Source organism: Spinacia oleracea, chromosome 3 (genome assembly GCF_020520425.1).
Source record: "Spinacia oleracea cultivar Varoflay chromosome 3, BTI_SOV_V1, whole genome shotgun sequence".
In the NCBI taxonomy this organism is placed as follows: Eukaryota; Viridiplantae; Streptophyta; class Magnoliopsida; order Caryophyllales; family Amaranthaceae; genus Spinacia; species Spinacia oleracea.
The window spans coordinates 147,168,744-147,182,275 of NC_079489.1; the positions used below are offsets into that span (position 1 = coordinate 147,168,744).

General features: G+C 38.0%; 2 protein-coding genes across 2 annotated transcripts; one reads left to right on the forward strand and one right to left on the reverse strand.

Moving 5' to 3' along the window:
- Window positions 1-1,563: 1,563 nt before the first annotated feature.
- On the reverse strand, window positions 1,564-2,655 carry LOC110791885 (uncharacterized). Its single transcript, XM_021996656.2, has one exon. The coding sequence runs from the start codon at window positions 2,653-2,655 to the stop codon at window positions 1,564-1,566; it is 1,092 nt and encodes a 363-aa protein (XP_021852348.2).
- Window positions 2,656-6,210: 3,555 nt separating this feature from the next.
- LOC110791883 (transcription factor MYB44) lies at window positions 6,211-7,707 on the forward strand. Its single transcript, XM_056840897.1, has one exon. The coding sequence runs from the start codon at window positions 6,398-6,400 to the stop codon at window positions 7,382-7,384; it is 987 nt and encodes a 328-aa protein (XP_056696875.1). The 5' UTR covers window positions 6,211-6,397; the 3' UTR covers window positions 7,385-7,707.
- Window positions 7,708-13,532: the final 5,825 nt, after the last annotated feature.

Consider the following 13,532-nt stretch of genomic DNA (forward strand, 5'->3'; position numbering starts at 1 on the left):
GCCGAAAAACTGCGTACGTATAATTAAATAAACGCAATTTGCAATTAATTAACAATTACGAAAATTAATCACCCCTTTTAATTCTTGCAAATTTGTAATATTTAACCATGTTCATGCAATTTAGATTATGAAAATAATAAGGGGCTCGTGATACCACTGTTAGGTTATGATACATATGACAATTCATAAATCATGCGGAAAAACCATAAACCCAGGAAAACATATTATTTACACATAATCATTTAGCATAGATTAGATGCATACTCTTTGTTGCGTGCCTTCCCTAGCTGCGCCCGAACCGAACAAGAACAAGTCTTTAGGACTCCAAGTGTCGTCCCTCCGTAGATAGTCCACAGCACGTCCGGATCCGCCTTAAGATTGACCAACTAGAATCGCCCTTAAGGTACTATTATTTTCGGCACTTTATAGGCAAATATGTGACTGAATTTTTCTCTCAAAAACTCACTTTGAATACTTTGAAACTTGTGTTATAAATTGTGAGCCCTAGCCTCATATTTATAGCGGTATGGAAAGGGAATCGAAATCCTATTCAGATACAAATTAATTAAACCTAGAATCCTACAAGAACTCTAATTTAATTAATTTATCAAATAGAATTAGGAATTTAATCATTAACCGAACTCTGCATGTTTTAGGAAACGTGCACGAACACAAACACTTGCACACACACGCACGGCAGCCACGATGGGCCCCATGCGTGCGCGCGAGCAGCAGCCCACTCAGCGCCCGCGCGCGCTGCGCGCTGCGCGTGCTGTGCGCGCTGTGCGCTGCGCGCAGCCTGCTGGGCCTGGCCTTGCGCTGGGCCTGGCGTGGCTGTTTGTGCGGCGCGCTTGGCTTGCTGGGCGATGGCCTGGCTTCGTGCTGGGCCTCGTCCGGCAGGCCTCGTCCGATGCTTATTCGTACGATGCGCTTCCGATTAAATTTTCCGATTCCGGAATTCATTTCCGATACGAACAATATTTAATATTTCCGATTCCGGAATTAATTTCCGTTTCGAACAAATAATTAATATTTCCGTTTCCGGAATTATTTTCCGATTCCGGTAATATTTCCGATTCTGACAATATTTCCGTTTCCGGCAATATTTCCGATTCTGGCAATATTTCCATTTCCGATAATATTTTCCGACACGTACCATGTTTCCGTTTCCGGCAACATCTACGACTTGGATAATATTTATATTTCCGATACGATCCATATTTCCGTTTCCGGCAATATCATCGTTTCCGGAGTATTCATTTCTTGCCTGTGACGATCTCAGCTCCCACTGAAACCAAGATCCGTCGGTTCCGAATATTCATAGATGGAGTATTTAATGCTATTAAATACTTGATCCGTTTACGTACTATTTGTGTGACCCTACGGGTTCAGTCAAGAGTAAGCTGTGGATTAATATCATTAATTCCACTTGAACTGAAGCGGCCTCTAGCTAGGCATTCAGCTCACTTGATCTCACTGAATTATTAACTTGTTAATTAATACTGAACCGCATTTATTAGACTTAACATAGAATGCATACTTGGACCAAGGGCATTATTTCCTTCAGGTTCGACCCCTTTTTGTGCAGCTCTTCTTTTTTGGCAGTTGTTCTTGTCTTGCCGGCTTAGTAGTCAAGTGTACCTCTTGCCTTGCCGGCTCAGTAGTCAAGTTTACTTCTGGGACCATTCTTCCCGGTGTTCTCAAAGCAGTCAAGTAACAGGATCTTGCCGCCAACTGACTTCCCCTTATCTTTGCCGGCCTTTCCAGGTTCGACATATATATCATTGTCAAGTGATAGGTGGAGACTACCGCCTGCACGTCATGTATGAATGGGGGACCGATGATCACATTGTAGGCCGCTGGTACTTTAATGATTAGGAAATCCACCATGAGATCTCGCATTTCAGATCCTTCTCTGATTTTCACCGGCAGCCGTATACTACCCTCTGGGTACACTGTAGATCCTGAGAAACCGATTACTGGGTAGTTCACCCTTTGAAGCTCGTCCTCTGGTATGTGCAATTGTTTGAAGGCTTCCCAGAAGATGATGTTTGCTGAGCTGCCGCCGTCTACCAGTACTCTGTTCACATCGGCATTTGCTATATCAATTGTAAGAACTAGCGGGTCATCATGCGGGAAAATGATGCCTCTGCAATCCGATTCCGAGAACGTCATCACTGGTATGCTGGGTGGGTTAGGCCACACTCTTGTGTTATGATAGTTTACCATGTGCCTGTGTTCCTCCAAGCTTCTACTGGCGCCGCTTATTGTCCCTCCGTGGACTGGACCGCCAGAAATTACATACACGGGTGGTTTTTTCCCGCCATCCCTCTGTTCTGCTCTGGCACTGGTTTCCGGCTGTTTTTGCTCGATTCTAGGTGGCTGATATGGCTGTTCGATTCTAGGGTATTGTTGTTGATTTTGCTGTTGTGGCCGGTAGGAATTGGCAGGGTTTCCCCCCACCGAGTTGTTGTTACCATTTCCTTGCCTCGCCCTATACTGCGAAAAATACCCCTTTCTGACCATATCCTCAATGTTGTCTTTGAGGTCCCTGCAGTCCTCTGTGAGGTGGCCGTGCTCATTATGGAAGTCACAAAATTTCTTGACATTCCTTTCCCTACTTTGCATTGGTGGCGGCCTTATCCAACCGTCCATTTTGTTGTTTATGTTATAAATTGCCGTCCGCGGTGTGTTCAGCGGAGTGTAGTTATCAAAGAGTCCTCTGGACTCCCTTCTGTCTTGCCGGGGTTTCTGCCCCTATGGATTGGCATTTCTGTTATTCTGGTTTCTCTGGCTGGCCCCTTGCTGATTATTGCTCTGATGAAAACTGTTTCCTCCTTTTCCCGCCTGCGGGTTGTAGCCTGGATTGTACCCGACATTTCCGCCGGTTCCCACAACCACATTGGAGATCTTCATCATTTCATCCCCCCTGATGTACTCATTGCCCTTGTGCAGGACGTCACCCAGATTGGTGTACGACTTCCGGCTGAGGTACTTCTTGAATTCGCACTCTTGCATTCCCCTCATCAGAGCCAGAACAGCAACCTCCTGCTGCAAATTGGGAATAGTGATTGATTCGTTGTTAAAGCAGGTGAGATAATCTCTTAAAGGCTCTCTATCTCTTTGAGCGAACGACATCAACTCTCCCGACGATTTCTTTCTCTTCTGTTTGCTCACAAATCGTGACAAAAACGACGCCTGCAGCTGTCGAAAACTGTATATGGAGTGTGCCTCTATGCCCTTATACCAGCTTGCTGCAACTCCTAAGAGCGTGGATGGGAATACTTTGCACCACATGGCATCAGAATTTGTGTACAGCATCATGTGCTGTTCGAATGTGGTGCAGTGATCCTCCGGATCCGTCGTCCCATCGTATCTCCCTGTCGGGATTTTTATCCTTTCCATCCTTTCTTCTAGGATTTCCCGGCACATAGGAGAATCCTTGGGCTGGATTGTCTGCCGTCTAGCTATCTGTAGAACCGGCGCTCTTCGCTCATATTCCGCGGTTGGGACTTGCTCTGTTTCAGGCCATTCTGTTTCCGCCGGATCCGAGCGCTTCCTTTTTTCGGGGGTGTTTTCTTGATTCAGGGCGGTTAGGAGATCCCTAACCGGTAGCTGGGGAACCGCCGACCTGGTCTTTCTTAGACTGCCGACTGAACCTGGCTGTTGCGAGGCAGGTAGCTCTGACAAAGCGGCCATCACTGCTGACAATGTTTTCAATTGCTCTCCCGAGAATACTTCCGACAGAGGAGACAGGCGCTCCTGCAGCGTCTGCTCCAGCGGAGTTTTCGGTTGTTCTCTGGCAGGCTTTCTATTTCTAACTCGTCATCGTCCTCCACTGTGAATTCCTTTTGTGCCGGTATCAAGGTGTTTTTTGTTGCTGGGCTTATAACTGATTGTGCTTGTAATGGATGGGCGGGGTTTAGAAGTGAGGGTTGGAACTTGGAGGTTGTCGCCGGTTGCGGGGTTGTTGCTTTTTCCTGACTTTTCTTTGATTTTTTACCGTCTTTCTGTGAGAGATCCATGCTGACTGTTCTAGCGTTTCAAGGGATAAGGTCCCCTCCTTCTAGCGCCAATTGTTCCGGGTGTGGAATGAGAACAATTGACTGTGGGATACTGGATTCCTGTCGAGAGTGCCGGTTGGTATCTGCACAACAGAATGGATTAACTAGCCTCGGGGTGGTTCGAGGATCCCCCCTCCGATGCTTAAGTAAGATTACTGAGAGATTAAGAGATGATTAGAGAGTAAGAAAGAAGTGTGTTTAAGTGTTTGTGTACCTCATAGCAATAAATGAGGTGCTCCTTATATAGACCAATCCAAGGGTACGATCGGGTAGGTCCCTTGTGGTTAGATAGCGACCTGTTGATAGTGACCCTTGGTTGGTTGTCTTCATGATAATGCCGGAAGGGGTCTTGCAAATAATGCCGGTAGAGGATATTTACCTAAGATGACCAGATTACCTGCAGGTTAAGTTTACATACGGGGAGTTCTGCCGGTACCATGTGGTGGTGCCGGTAGGACACCCCGTACAATATGTATTTTCAAAAAATTATTTTTTTATAATATGTAATTGAATATGTTAAATAGTCAAACGGGTGCATTGAATAATGTGAAAAACAAAGTGTGACCATAAAAAATCGAAAGGAGAACATGAATTTGAAACAATTTTTTATCTAAAAAATGAACGATAAAGCACTCAATAACTCCACTAGATTTAAATTAGGTTCCATTCTATTCGACTTATTTTGCCATAACTTATATTATCTGAACTTATTTTGTCTGAAATAACTTTATTTATTTACCTTTGAAAATCTTTCCGCCGCTCCTCTTCTTTTTCCCTCCCTTTTCTCTCTTCCTTTTTCAAAACCCTAATTTTCTAGGGGCTACCACCAACCATTAGGTTGATGGTAAGCCCCTCTTTTCTTACTTTTCATAACTTTTGATTTCATGTTCGGAATAAAAATCCCATTCTCTCCCTATTAGAGAGTTTTTACTCATTTATTGGGGTTACATGTACCCATTTATTGGCTTTATCTCTCCCCGTGAGAGTTTGAGGCCATGTTTTTAATTTCGCAGGAAAAATTAATTATTGATGAAGATTTGTACGGGGTTACAACGGATGTCATTCTTACGTCTACAATAAATTGAATCGAATTTAATTCAATACCAAAGCCACAACAGATCGATAGATACCCTCGTTGAAGGCTGTATCAAACAACGATGTGAAAGAGGGTATTCATCATTGTCAGATCTCATCTACAACGATTGTGATTTTGCCGGATTAGAATTTTGTTTGATCCAAATTGTTTTGTATTTGTTAGTTTTGATTTCTATTGTAGATGTCGTATGACTATTTTATCAATGAACTAATTTTTACCTTCAAAAAAATAAAAATTTAAAAAAAGTATCTTTATTTATATGTAAAAATGCATAAATATAACTTATTTCCTCCAATTTTTAATACTCGCAACTTTTGTGATTTCTACACTATTCGCATATTATACTTTGACCATTGTTGGTGATTTATACGTAAGATAAAACATAGTCATGTTGGATAGATTCGTCTTAATGTGTATTTTCAAAATATTAAATTTTTATAATTTTTTCTTAAAAGTGAATTAAAAATAATAATGATCAAAGTTGTGCATTGACATGCGTGAAAGTAACAAACATTGCGAGTAAAAATGAACGGATGAAGTATATGTTATGAGCTTATCTTAACTTAATTTGTTTTGCCTGAAACAAGTGAAAATAAATCGAACAGAACAGAGCTTCGGAGAAAAAAGAAGAAAAAAAAACAAGAAAATAAAATAATTTTCAATGTTAATTAGATAATGATATAGGCTTAGGGATTAGGGAGTAAATGAGAGCGTAACTGGATTGGTTTAAACTTCAGAACGTTGTACCCAAAAAAAAAAGTAAAAAAAATCCAAGGGCTCCAAGTTACGTGGCGTATAGGAATAATGATGATGCTGCAGACTGAAGTGGCTGTGGCTCCCTTTAAAAAACACAGCACCCAAAAAAGAAAAAAAAAATAAAGAAAAAAGAAAAAAGCGTGGGCGTTATACAAATCAGTGCAAAATAAATTGACGCGTGTCTAATTAAACAGCTGTATACAGCTGTATCCCAAACACCCCCTTCCGTCCCAACCAACTAACCGCTTACTTGCTACAAAGCGGTGATTACCCTTCACATCCCTTTCTCACTCTCTCTCTTCTTTACCGGCTTAACCTGTTTTCTCTCTCCTTTCTGTTATCAGTATAAATCATCTCCCCTTACCCTCCCCACTCCGTTCCATTCTCTCTCCTCTCTTCTCTGTATATATTTGTAAACTACTTCTTCAACCAAATCAAACAAAAATTAATTCAAAAAAGAAAAAAGATAAAGGAAAAAAAGATGAATACCTGTAGCAGTAGTGATAATAATAATCATACTTCTGTTAAACTGAACCGGAAAGAAGTGGACCGGATAAAAGGCCCATGGAGCCCCGAAGAAGACGATGCCCTAACAAGGCTAGTCCAAAAGCACGGCCCAAGGAATTGGACTTTGATTAGCAAATCTATTCCGGGTCGGTCTGGGAAATCGTGTCGTTTACGGTGGTGTAATCAGCTTTCACCTCAGGTGGAGCACCGTGCTTTTACACCGGAGGAAGATGATACGATTATGCGTGCTCATGCTAGGTTTGGTAACAAGTGGGCCACCATTGCTAGGCTTCTCAGTGGTCGCACTGATAACGCGATCAAAAACCACTGGAATTCCACCTTGAAGCGGAAGTGTTCAGCCATGGTTTCTCCGGCGCCGGATGATTTTCCTGGCGACTTTCCTCCGCCGTTGAAGCGTGCTATGAGTGAAGGTGCTGATGTTATTCTCAGAAACGTCTCCGGACTTAGCCTTAATACGAATCCAGGTAGTCCGGGATCGTCGGATGCGAGTGATTCTGGCTCGCATGTTTACCGACCGGTTCCGGTTCCTGGTCCGGTGAATATTCCGCCACCACCGGTGGTGGTTTCTCCAGCGACTGATCTGAGTTTATCGCTGCCTGGATCGGACTCCTGTGAGGTTTCTAACTCTGATCATGAACCGATGACCGGTTGTTCTCCGATCCAGGTATTCCCGACGTCTTCTCCGACGGCGTTCTCGCCAGTGATGTTTCCACCACCGCCGATACCATCACCACCACCGTCGGCTTTTAGTCAAGAGTTTTTGGCTGTGATGCAGGATATGATAAAGAAGGAAGTGAAGACATATATGGAAGGAGTGGAGATGAGCAACAACAATGGAGTTGTTGTTGGAGGATTCAATCATGGCGGTTTCTGTTCACAGGCGGCAGACGGCGTGATGAGAGCTGCAATGAGTAGGATTGGAATCGGAAAGATTGAGTAGTGAATCGGAAATTCGTTGAAGATGATGATGAAGAATTTATAGAAAGAGAGAAGAAGATAAAACGAACAACTTTTGTGGAAAATGTGATGATCTCTCTCTGTCCTTGTTTCTCTCTCCTCTGAAACTGTTGTAGAGAAAAATAATTTTGAAATTAGTGTACAGAAGAAGAATGAATGTCAGTTGAAAAATTTAGCAGAAAGATGGAGACGATGAAGAAGATGATGACGACGATAAAGTTTTGGTTCAAAGTTTCAAACCAAAGCATCCAAAAAAAAAATCGAAAAAAAAATTCATTAAAGAAAAGTTTTACGTTTTCTTGTCAATTTGTTCTGAATTTTATTACATTTTGTAGATTAATTAATTAATAATTGGGAATATTAGGTAATGAAAATGGAATTAGAAACAAATTACAAACGGTAATCAAATAACGTGACTCCAAAGTTCACATTCTTTTTATAAAATTACAAAAAGTAATATTAACGTCCAAGAAGAATGATCAAAGATGGTAAAACTATTTAAAAAAATGCATGCCAACTTGTTAACTAAAATGATTGATCCTTTATTCCTTTTATATTCACTAAGGAGAGTAAAGGACAAATGTTATGTGACCAATTTTCAAAGTTTGGAATGTTAATATTTTTGTGGGGGTAACTACTCTTAGGATAAGTACCATTTGGAGTACCGTCCATGAGTTAAGGTGTTTTATCATCTGTTTTTTTAGTTGATACGTTTTGACTCCTGACGCTAACTTATACACGTAGTACTCTATAGAAGGTTTACTTATTTTGACGAAATTATGGAGTATATATTTTAAGACACACCTTGTGATTTAGAGGTATCCAGAGTCAAGTTTCATCAGCCGTAAAATATTTGAAATTGACTCATACGTTAACCTACATAGCTGAAGTGACTAACTTATAGAAGGTTTACTCATTTTGACGAAATTAATGTTGGATTATTTGCATATATCATTTTAATTACTACGGAGTGTTTATATATTTTAAGACACATCTTGTGACTTGGAGGTCATAAAATCGAGTTTTATCAACTGCAAAATATTTAAAATTAGCTCAAACGTTGACCTATATAACTGAAATACTGAACTAACTAATTTATGATAGATGTTGGTTCAGTAGTTATTTTTTTACCGATTTTTTTTTGAAGAATCAAACATTGTGCAACGATATGACCATATACTCCATAATCAGTGTTACATATCACAATTAATTTCGGGCGGAGGGAATTTAATAATGGAAAATTTTGGAGATAGTCAGATAGTGAGTGGTACTAGTACATATATTTACAGTTGGATTGCACATACTTTATGGGGGATGATCTAATCTGAAAGCAATATCCCCAAAAGAAAAAAAGAAGATTAGCATTATTTGTACGAGTAGTTATACTAATACTAGAAGAAGGAAACACCTTTTTTTGGGGCAAATTTGAAACAAACTAGTTGTTGGATCGTGCGCTAAGATCCCCTAAGGTATACAAAATTATTTTTGTAAAAATGTTAATTAAAAGCTAGGAACTTACAATTTATGGTAAATGCTAGAAATGATATGTTAAAGTTAGATGTTGGATTTACATGTAACAGGAAATAGAAACTATATGCGTTTTAATTGATAGTTCAAAGGTACAATATATATAAGAAATTATAACCAAAGAAAACAATACATTTTGTATAGCAATGGAAGGGTGAAATCGTAAATGCTCTATTATTAAGAATAAGACAAAATAAAACAAAAAATGAAATGAAGGACATGCACATAGATGCACTATTGAGTTAATAGTAATTGAAGTAAGCTTTATAAGTGTTACTCCCTCCGTCCCGGAATACTTGACCTGTTTTCCTTATCGGGCCGTCCCTTAATACTTGACATGTTTCTAAAAATGGAAATATTCTAACAATATTATATTATTTCTCACTCCACCCCTATTAACCCACCTACCCCCTACTCCATACAAAAAATAATTAAAAATTCAACCCCTACTCTCCTCAATCCCGCCTCTTAACACATTTTCCACTAACTATATTAAAATAATACCCCACTATCAACTACTACCTATTAAATTAAATAAGTCAATTCAAGTACCTTAAACTCTGTGCCGGTCAAACCGGGTCGAGTATTCCGGGACGGAGGGAATAGATATTGAAAGAAAATATCCCGAGTATGGATGACAACCAAAACACCAGCAATACAGCTTGATGTGATAATGACGTGCCTTTGAAATTGAATACTCCGTACTATAAGTGGACGACTTTAGATCAAGACAAATTATGTGGCGGTTGCAGTTGAATTAAAGAATTAACGGACGGTAAGGTTAGCGATATTTTGAGCAAAAATTTGATTAACTTTTTCATTGAGTACTTCCTTTGAATTTAAATATTTTTCCATTTAAAATTTTGACAATATTTATAATGAAGAGAATCTTATTAATTACGTTTAATATATAAGAAAAATATAGTTATGTAGGATTTTGTTTGATTCGTCTCAATAAGTACTTCAACAATATGAAAAAATTGTAATTTTTAATAACACGTAACTAGAGATATTAACGATGTAAAATGTGAATTGGCATGTGTATCAAAGGGAAATGGGAAAACATTTAAATTCGGAGGGAGTATTAAGATAAAATCTTCTATTTAAGTTAGTGAGTATGATAAAAGTCTTGAAATATCAAGACTCTATTTCAGATGCTTAAGCAACAAGTTTTAAATGAGGTATGAAATGAAAACATTAGATAAGTATGAAAGGGTCTTGACAAGAATATGAGAAATTAAAAAGCTAATGTGGAAGTCTTAAGCTCAAACTCCCCACTAACTTGACTGGCTGTTAACTATTAGAGCAACTCCAATGGTTAGCCATAAGGTGATATAGCTAAATTTGCCACATCAAATTTCTAGCTACAATGTTTTTAAACTACAAAGTTTTCCATTCGTCGGCTACAATATCTACAATTCCTTACAGCTCCTTATATAATTTTATACAGAGTATAATTTATCTTTTCTACTTTTTTCGTGAACTACCTGCTCAAAATATCTACAAGATTTTAATAGCGGTTTATGTCATTGATATAGCGTTTGTTGGTTACATGCTCACATGCTTATATTTTTTATGAGCATATCCTTTTATTAACCATTGAAGTTGCTCTTAACCTTATTCTACTTATTTCAGGAAATATAAGTTCATATTAAAAATAAGCTGAAATTACATGGACCTTTTAAAAGAAATGAGACAAGATTTTGTTGATAAAGAGCATCATTACTTTAAGTGAGAAGGCTTATTGACTTATTTCACTTATTTGTTTGATTAACTGTTAACCATCTTAGCAGGATGCTTCGTACTGGGGAGCACTATTGTCTATTGGTACACTACAGAAAATGAATATGCACTATTCGTATCAATCTTCTTTTTGATAAGAAAACCCAAATCTAAGCGACTGAGATCGAGCTCTTAACCTTAGGGTAAGAAGATAGTGAACTTTTATTGATAAAAATGTGAATAAAACCAAGAAAATAGAGTAGTGGAATTTGGTTTTATTCTTTTTAAGATGAATTTAAAAAAAGTGAATTAGTTCCTCCGTATTTAACGAGCGATTTCCTTCAATATTGCATAAAGATCCAACAAATCCCATAATACATTACTTTCTAAGTTAATGCCTACCAAACAGTCCGCGTCAGCAAGGGAGAAAGAGAAGTAATTTTTTTTCCGGTTCAGCGTTGAACCGCCATCTCAAATTGGCGGTTTTGTTTTAAAGAAGATGGCGGTTCAATGCTGCTATCTGAGATTAGGGGTGCTTATGAGCTCAGCGAACTCGCGAGCTACTCGAACCCGACTCGGTCAAAGCTCGGTCAAAACTCGACTCGAATCAGCTCGACTCGAGCTCGAGATCGACTCGAAAATTTAACGAGTCGAGTCGAGCAACTTGATACTCGACTCGAAAAGCTCGAATTATATATATATAATATAATATTTTATTAAAATAGAAATTTTTTATTTTATCATTTTTATTCATCATTTTATGTTTTTTTGTTCCTTAAAAAATATACTTGTTTTTTTCTTCCTAAAATGGATGACTAAATTATTAAGGAAAAAAAAAATCGAAATCGTCCATCTAAATTACACTATTTGGCAGCCAAAAAAATTTCTATAGTTACTCCAACATTGGTATATAGATGAGAGAGGAAAGAAGGAAATAATTATATTCATTTTGTCCCACATAGGTAAATAAGTGAGGGAGGAAAGAAAGAAAAGTTATATTATCTTTGTCCCACATTGATAAATAAGTGAGGGAGGAAAGAAGGAAAGGGTTATAACTTATAAGTATTACTCTTTGAGTGTGAAAGTGTACAAATCACTTCCATTGGGCTTTCATTTGGGCTAATGGGTATAATGATTTGGGGTATAAACTTATTTTTTATAAGATTTGAACGTGATTCAAGTCGAGTTTGAGCTCAATTTTGGATTTTCAAATCGGGTTTTGAGCTCGAGCTTGAGTTTTCGAGCTGATTTCGAGCTTGAGTTTAGTTTTTGAGCTCGAGTTTGAGTTTTCGAGCTGATTTCGAGCCGATTTCGAGTCGAGTTCGAGCTTGGGTTTAGTTTCGAGTTCGAGTCGAGTTTGAAAATTTTAAGCTCGCGAGTTTTCGAGTCGAGTCGAGCTTGACTATAAGTTTTCGAGTTCGAGTCGAGCTTAGCTAAACTCGAGCTCGACTCGGCTCATTAGCATCCCTATCTGAGATAGCGGTTTGCTTTAGAACAGAACCGCTATCTCAGATGTCGGTTTGCTTTAAAACATAACGGGGGTACTGTAAGTTTTTGTTTTGGAAGTTCTCTGTACCGCTATCGGATAGCGGTTTAGTGCCGCTTTGTTAAAAAAAAAAGACTGATTTTAATGCTGCCGTGGAAGGTATGTTGGGAATTAAGTTAGAAAGTGGCGCATTTTGAGAATTTGACGTTCTTTAAGCAATATTGAAGGAAATCTCGTATTTAACAGAGAAATAAAATGTTTTTAACAGAATGAGACGTAATTCATTACTCCCTTCTTACTTTATAAATGATGCACTTTGACCGGTGTTGAGTTTAAGGAGATTGAGTTAATTTTATTAAAATAAAATACAAGTAAGATAGTGGATAATAAACAATTGTAATAAAAGATAGTGATGATAATAAATTATTCAAAATAATACTCCCTCCGCACCTAAATGTTTTTCTCGTTTGCCATTTTACGCGGTTATTAAGGAAAATGAAACATTACAAGATTAACTATTATTATTGTATTTTTATGGGGGATGATTGTTTTTTTATTCCAGTTTCACAAGAAAACAAAATAGTTGTAAGAATTTGAGGCAATTCATTAGTCCATCCAAATTTAAAGCAACCAATGAGATTACAATATCTTTTATTAATAAACCAGTAGAATTACAAGGTTAAAACTATAAAATGAAGATTAAAAAGGAAATAAAATAAATGAGAAGATCATTTTAGAACACCTTAAAAGGAAATGGGAAAAATATTTGGATACGGAAGGAGTATAAAAGGTGAGAAATAAATAATAAAATACTCCCTCCATTCCTTTTTGATCTTCCTGTTTCTATAAATGTCATTTCTATTTGATCTTTCTGTTTCTATTTTTGGACATGACTTTTTACCATAAATTTCCCCACCATCCCTTATTTAATTCATTCACAATTCCTCATTCACTCACCCAACCTCACTTTAATGATTTTTATTACTTTAATAAAAATATCTTCTCTCTCCTTCATATCTTTATTACTTTTCTTCATTTATTTATCATTTTCTCTTACATCCAATCATTACTCTTACACCCAATAATTACAAGATTCCATTTTCTTATTTTCCACCCCAAACATCAAATAGGAAGATCATTTAGGAATGGAGGGAGTAGGTAATAGTGATTAGTGAGGGCATGAGAGGGAAAATATATATTATTAAAATGTAAAAGTATACCAAAAATAAAAAGTGTATCATTAAATAAAATACGATAGGAGTATGAAAAAGAGCATACGGAGTACGTACGGAGTATGATCGTACGTGTACGTACCACACACAAAAGATATGCAAGTGAGCTCATGGACATTAATAAGGGCGCATCCCGTGCAACTATGCAAAGGACTACGTCTACC

What these genes read in the sequence shown, in the direction of transcription:
- LOC110791885 (XM_021996656.2), bottom strand. Translation starts at nt 2,655, where the DNA reads ATGGACGGTTGGATAAGGCCGCCACCAATGCAAAGTAGGGAAAGGAAT.
- LOC110791883 (XM_056840897.1), top strand. Translation starts at nt 6,398, where the DNA reads ATGAATACCTGTAGCAGTAGTGATAATAATAATCATACTTCTGTTAAA.